Source organism: Leucopleurus acutus (assembly GCF_964270905.1).
Source record: "Leucopleurus acutus genome assembly, chromosome: 6".
Classification (NCBI taxonomy): Eukaryota; Metazoa; Chordata; class Mammalia; order Artiodactyla; family Delphinidae; genus Leucopleurus; species Leucopleurus acutus.
In genome coordinates this window covers 44,272,007-44,278,184 of record NC_139149.1, presented here as the reverse complement: position 1 = coordinate 44,278,184, position 6,178 = coordinate 44,272,007, and the positions used below count along the sequence as shown (strand labels likewise).

General features: G+C 51.3%; 1 protein-coding gene across 1 annotated transcript; it reads left to right on the top strand.

Annotated features, from left to right (window-relative positions):
* Positions 1-1,385: 1,385 nt before the first annotated feature.
* NR4A2 (nuclear receptor subfamily 4 group A member 2) lies at positions 1,386-5,819 on the top strand (the record flags this gene model as incomplete). The annotated part of the gene is made up of 6 exons (XM_082840971.1): positions 1,386-2,251; positions 3,045-3,174; positions 3,570-3,733; positions 4,632-4,834; positions 5,234-5,412; positions 5,563-5,819. Exons 1-6 carry the CDS (start codon positions 1,388-1,390, stop codon positions 5,817-5,819), a joined length of 1,797 nt encoding a protein of 598 aa, XP_082697097.1. The 5' UTR covers positions 1,386-1,387.
* Between the last annotated feature and the right edge of the window lie 359 nt (positions 5,820-6,178).

The following is a 6,178-nucleotide window of genomic DNA, read 5'->3' as shown; positions in this document are numbered from 1 at the left end:
AAAGGTGCTCAGCTTGCTATGTTGAGAGGTGCTTCTAACACCGGTGCCACTATTGGATATGCAGCATTTCCCTCTCCCTGCAACTGACTAAGATGCTTCTGAAAAAATAGGGTCCCCTGTTTCCACCTCTTGGCCATTAAAGATGAAAGACAAATTTCTTGGAGAAGTGAATGCCCATTCACCTGGATCTCCAAACCCAGTGCTCCGTCAAAAGCTCTTAGGAAATCCAGATGCTGCCATTAAGATTGCCTTCAGGGCTACCTGGGCCTTGCTAACATTTTGTAACTCCTAGGGGGTGAAGGAAGAGATTGTTTTCACATTTTATATTCTTGACTTATACTTCCTTCCCTGCTTCCTAGATGAAAAGCCAGTTTCACCACAGGAAAAAAAAAATTCAAGAGAAGGTTCCTATGCTGTATTTTATTAAACCCCAGTTTCTTCTAATTTAGTTTTGAATTAAACTAACATGGAAATGACACTCCCCTTGCACTGCCCCTAAACGCCCAGTAAAGGGGCCAACTTATTTCATCATAAATAAGTACATGGAATACCTTTCCTTCTTCAGAGGTATTCTCTGCAAGGATCGACACAGTCAGTGGGTGAAATTTTCTGTTGTTTCCAGCCATCTCTTTTAGACATTCATTTTAAATGGTGTTTGATAAAGGCTACACACTAATTTCCAATTAAACAATCAAGAAGGGCCTGCCTGGTGATACAGATGCCCAGGCAGATCTGTCCGGAAAGTCACCCTAAGGCTTCCTGTGTTTTTATTTCAGGGAGGAGAACTGCCAGGCTGGGCTCTCCACTGCTTTTCTAAAAATCTTGGAAACTTTGTCCTTCATTGAATTACGACACTGTCCACCTTTAATTTTCTCGAAAACGCCTGTAACTCAGCTGAAGGTTAGTGCAACTTCATTTTTTTTCTTTCCCTCCCCCGAGTTCCGTAAACATCAAGAAACAGGGCAATGCGATCTTTCCCAGCAAACCCTGTAACTTAAGTTTTTCCCCCGACCCATCGCCTTCGGGAACAAGTTTCTCATTGTGCAATTCAACTTGATTTCTGGATTGAGCTTGCTGAACCCGAGCTTCAGAGGAAAGGCTCATTGAAGAGGGATTACCCATGAAAGGGGGCGGAGGGGGAGGCGCTGGAAATATCCGGGAACGGAGACTGTAATAGCTTTCTAGTTCTGGGTCTTTATTGGATCAGTCTTTCCTTGTCCTGCACTGTTTCGCTCCTCAGTATTCGCACTCTCCGCCCTTCCTCTCGCGCCCCTACGTGCTCTCTGACCGCCGCGGGCTGCCGGTGTAGCTCCAGGTGTACCCGAGCCCGGGAGAAAGTGTTCAGTTGACCAGGCTGAGTGTATATTACCCTGTTTCATTTCCAGCCATGCCTTGTGTTCAGGCGCAGTATGGGTCCTCGCCTCAAGGAGCCAGCCCCGCTTCTCAGAGCTACAGTTACCACTCTTCGGGAGAATACAGCTCCGATTTCTTAACTCCAGAGTTTGTCAAGTTTAGCATGGACCTCACCAACACTGAAATCACTGCCACCACTTCTCTCCCCAGCTTCAGTACCTTTATGGACAACTACAGCACAGGCTACGACGTCAAGCCACCTTGCTTGTACCAAATGCCCCTGTCCGGACAGCAGTCCTCCATTAAGGTAGAAGACATTCAGATGCACAACTACCAGCAACACAGCCACCTGCCCCCCCAGTCCGAGGAGATGATGCCGCACTCCGGGTCGGTTTACTACAAGCCCTCCTCTCCCCCGACGCCCACCACCCCGGGCTTCCAGGTGCAGCACAGCCCCATGTGGGACGACCCAGGCTCCCTCCACAACTTCCACCAGAACTACGTGGCCACCACGCACATGATTGAGCAGAGGAAAACGCCGGTCTCCCGCCTCTCCCTCTTCTCCTTTAAGCAGTCGCCCCCAGGCACCCCCGTGTCTAGCTGCCAGATGCGCTTCGACGGGCCCCTGCACGTCCCCATGAACCCGGAGCCGGCGAGCAGCCACCACGTGGTGGACGGGCAGACCTTCGCTGTGCCCAACCCCATCCGAAAGCCCGCGTCCATGGGCTTCCCCGGCTTGCAGATCGGTCACGCGTCGCAGCTGCTCGACACGCAGGTGCCCTCGCCGCCGTCGCGGGGCTCCCCTTCCAACGAGGGGCTGTGCGCCGTGTGCGGCGACAACGCGGCCTGCCAGCACTACGGCGTGCGCACCTGTGAGGGCTGCAAAGGGTTCTTTAAGGTGAGCCAGGACGGGGGCGGAGGAGGCAGGTAGGGGCCCCCTAGTGCCCGGAGCCTCAGAGTGCTGGTTCCACCGGGGTGCAGACGCCCGGCGCCAACTGGCCCCTGACCGTCCGACTCCCGGGGTCCACGGGGGCTGCCCTGCAGCCGCCCCTGGGCTGCGGCGGAGGCTTCTGGGTGCCTTGGAAAGGGAAGTAGGAAGACCGGGAGACCCGGGGTCGCATCCCCCGCACGCAGCCGACCGGCGAGCCCCCGCCCGAAGTTGCCGGAGCTGAGTTGGAAGAGGGTCATTTGCATGTGCTAGGAGCTGTCTTCTCTGTTCAGATTGAAATTGGTTAGGACAGAGAACCGTGTCTGAGCTAACCAAGTGGAACAGAATTCCCTATGGTCAAATTAAGTGATCTCTTTATTTCGCCATCCTGATTGAATAATCTTATCATTTTAAATAGAGGAGGTCTCTAAGGAATGTAAATAATATGAATGCCCACGGATTTGTATTTACTGAGCGTCTCCTTCTTCTCTTGGCATATAAAACACAGCAAGGAGCGGCAAGGTTAGCTCAAATGTTAACGCTATCAATTTTCTTCTGTTAAATGCCCTGGGGGAGGAAAAAGAGAAGAGAGAGAAAGAAAAGGAAAAGGAAACAAATAAAAAGGAGTTGTGTACGTGTTTGTTTATGGGGAGGGTGTGTGGGTCCCGGCCGTTCAGAAATTGTGTCTGGATTCCCTGAATTGTGTTGGATTTTCAAGAGAAAAAAAGATTTTTTTTCCGGCCTGTATTGTCTCCTTTTCCAGCGCACGGTGCAAAAAAACGCGAAATACGTGTGTTTAGCAAATAAAAACTGCCCAGTGGACAAGCGGCGCCGGAATCGCTGTCAGTACTGCAGATTTCAGAAGTGCCTGGCTGTTGGGATGGTGAAAGAAGGTAGGTTGGGGCCAGCAGCCCACTCCCCAGTCTGCGCCTTTGGGAAGCTTCTGCTCCTGCCCCAAACCCACTTCCCAGAGCCGGGGCGGGGGCTGGGGGAGGTCTCCTGCTTCCCCCGCACCGGCCTCTGGCCTCTACGACTCGGCAGCTGCCTGCTAGCCCATCCTGCCCTAGAGAAAGCCGCCAGGCCCTTCCCACCTTTAACTATACGACCCATTGGGAAGACGACATGAAACAACACCCCCCCTTTTTACGCTTCTTGTCAGTATAAGGCTTTACAAGCGGTGGGGCGCTGCCCCGCCCCGCCGGGCGCCCCGGGGCTGCGGCCTTCCCCCGGGGAGGGGCCCAGGCAGCAGCTGGATCTTGCTTGCCCTCACCCGGCGATTCCTTTGCAGTGGTTCGCACAGACAGTTTAAAAGGCCGGAGAGGTCGTTTACCTTCGAAACCGAAGAGCCCACAGGAGCCCTCTCCCCCCTCGCCCCCGGTGAGTCTGATCAGTGCCCTCGTCAGGGCCCATGTCGACTCCAACCCGGCTATGACCAGCCTGGACTATTCCAGGGTAAGAAGCTGGCGCGGGGGGGGATCCTTCGGACAACTGACAGATGGGCAGGACCCCTTCCCCACACCCATCACTAACCCCCAGGCCCAAGGGATAAAGGAAGCACGCGAGGCTGTGGCTTCACAGCTCTGGGCAGGGCCACAGAAGACAGATGGCGTTGCTAGGGCTGCAGACGTGAGGACAGGGCAGAGGAAGGAAGAGAGGGTAGGCCACAGTGGTCAAACCTCTGTGAGGCCCCTTCCCAGCACACACACACACACACACCAGTGCCTCTGATGCCTAAACCAGAGGCAGTGGAAAAGCCCCCGCTTGGGTTCTATCACCAGTCCTCCATGGAGATGATTTAATCCTCATTCTCTCTGGTGCCGTCAGGGTGAGGGATGCCTCCTCCCGGGTCAGGAAAGGGGAAGAGAAGGGGGTATAAGGAATGGCAGTGGGCGGGGAAATCAAGTGGTCAGATTCCTCTTTTACCCCAGCCATGAGAAATGTGTGCGCTTTAAATGGAGGAAGTGTGCCGGGCAAACCTAGAAGCAAACCTAGAAGCCACTGCAATTTTATTGAGATTTGCAAAGGGCGTCTCTGCTCGAGACCCACTCTGGGACTGGCATGAATACTAACGTGTCAATTGTTTTGTGGAGATAAGAGTGAACGTTTCCCAGGGCTGGTTGGCACCGTATTTAGTCTGTATGGAAATGGTAATTTACATATTTAAAGCAGCGACCTCATAGCACCATCCCTAATTGAATTAATTGCCCCGGAACATCTAATTTCCTTACTGGTCAGAGAGAGGTTTAATTGTTATAAAAACCTGGCTCCCCTACTAGAAACGAGGTTAGCAATTTCACGGGTTATATATTTTAGAGAACCTCATTAAGTGCTTTTTAAAATGAAATTCCAGTTCCAGGCGAACCCTGACTATCAGATGAGTGGAGATGACACCCAGCATATCCAGCAATTCTATGATCTCCTGACTGGCTCCATGGAGATCATCAGGGGCTGGGCGGAGAAGATCCCTGGCTTCGCTGACCTGCCCAAAGCCGACCAGGACCTGCTTTTCGAGTCGGCTTTCCTAGAACTATTTGTGCTGAGATTAGCATACAGGTAAATGGAGAGGGCGATCCAGGAAGGCTGGGAATGGAGGAAGAGAGGAATCAAGAAAGGAAAAGAAAGAGGAAGAGGGAAAGAAAAGGGGGAAAGAGAGGAGAACAGAACGGGAAATAAATGAGGGGGAAAGGAAGGAAAGGAGAGTAGATAAAAGGAAGAGAAGGGAAGGAGTGAGGGCAGAAGCCTTAGATGAATGGAATGGAGGTGGGATAGGGGGCATTCTTGATTGTTATGAAATTAAACCCTTTCAAGGTCCACTGGCCTACATTTTATTAACTCTTTGGTAATTAGGTACCTCTTAAATCCCTCATTTATTGCTCTTCAAGTAATTAGTTGTTTAGCTTTTCTCTCTCTCTCTTTTTCTCCCCCTCCCCCTCTCTTTGGTATTAATTGCAGGTCCAACCCAGTGGAGGGTAAACTCATCTTTTGCAATGGGGTGGTCTTGCACAGGTTGCAATGCGTTCGTGGCTTTGGGGAATGGATTGATTCCATTGTTGAATTCTCCTCCAACTTGCAGAATATGAACATCGACATTTCTGCCTTCTCCTGCATTGCTGCCCTGGCTATGGTCACAGGTCAGTACCACAGGCACAGGGCACTTCTCCAGAACTGCCCAGTGGGATTCGTCCCGGTTTTCCCTTGCTGCCTGCCGACCCTCCCTGGTCCTGTCAGCTAGCTAACTGCTCGGTGCATTCCTCTTTTGTTTCTGGTTGTGTTTTCTGCAGAGAGACACGGTCTCAAGGAACCCAAGAGAGTGGAGGAGCTGCAAAACAAGATTGTAAATTGTCTCAAAGACCATGTGACTTTCAATAATGGGGGCTTGAACCGCCCCAACTATTTGTCCAAACTGTTGGGGAAGCTTCCAGAACTCCGTACGCTTTGCACGCAGGGGCTACAGCGCATTTTCTACCTGAAACTGGAAGATTTGGTACCACCACCAGCAATAATTGACAAACTTTTCCTGGACACTTTACCTTTCTAAGACCTCCTTCCATGCACTTCAAAGAAACTGGAAAGAAACCTAAAACTGTCCAGAGGGGGCAAGTCACAAGGGCACAGAGATACCCCTGAGCTGCCTCAGCTCTAGCCGGCCCCCACCCCTTCCATACACCTTGGCCCTTGATCTCTAAAGAAAACAAACAAACAAACAACAACAAAAGCAAAAACTGTTACTATTTCCTAACCTGCAGGCAGAACCTGAAAGGGCATTTTGGCTCCGGGGCATCCTGGATTTAGAACACGGACTACACACAATACAGTGGTATAAACTTTTTATTATCAGTTTAAAAATCATTTTATTGTTCAGAAGGAAGCTTCTTAATGTATGACGGAAAACATTTG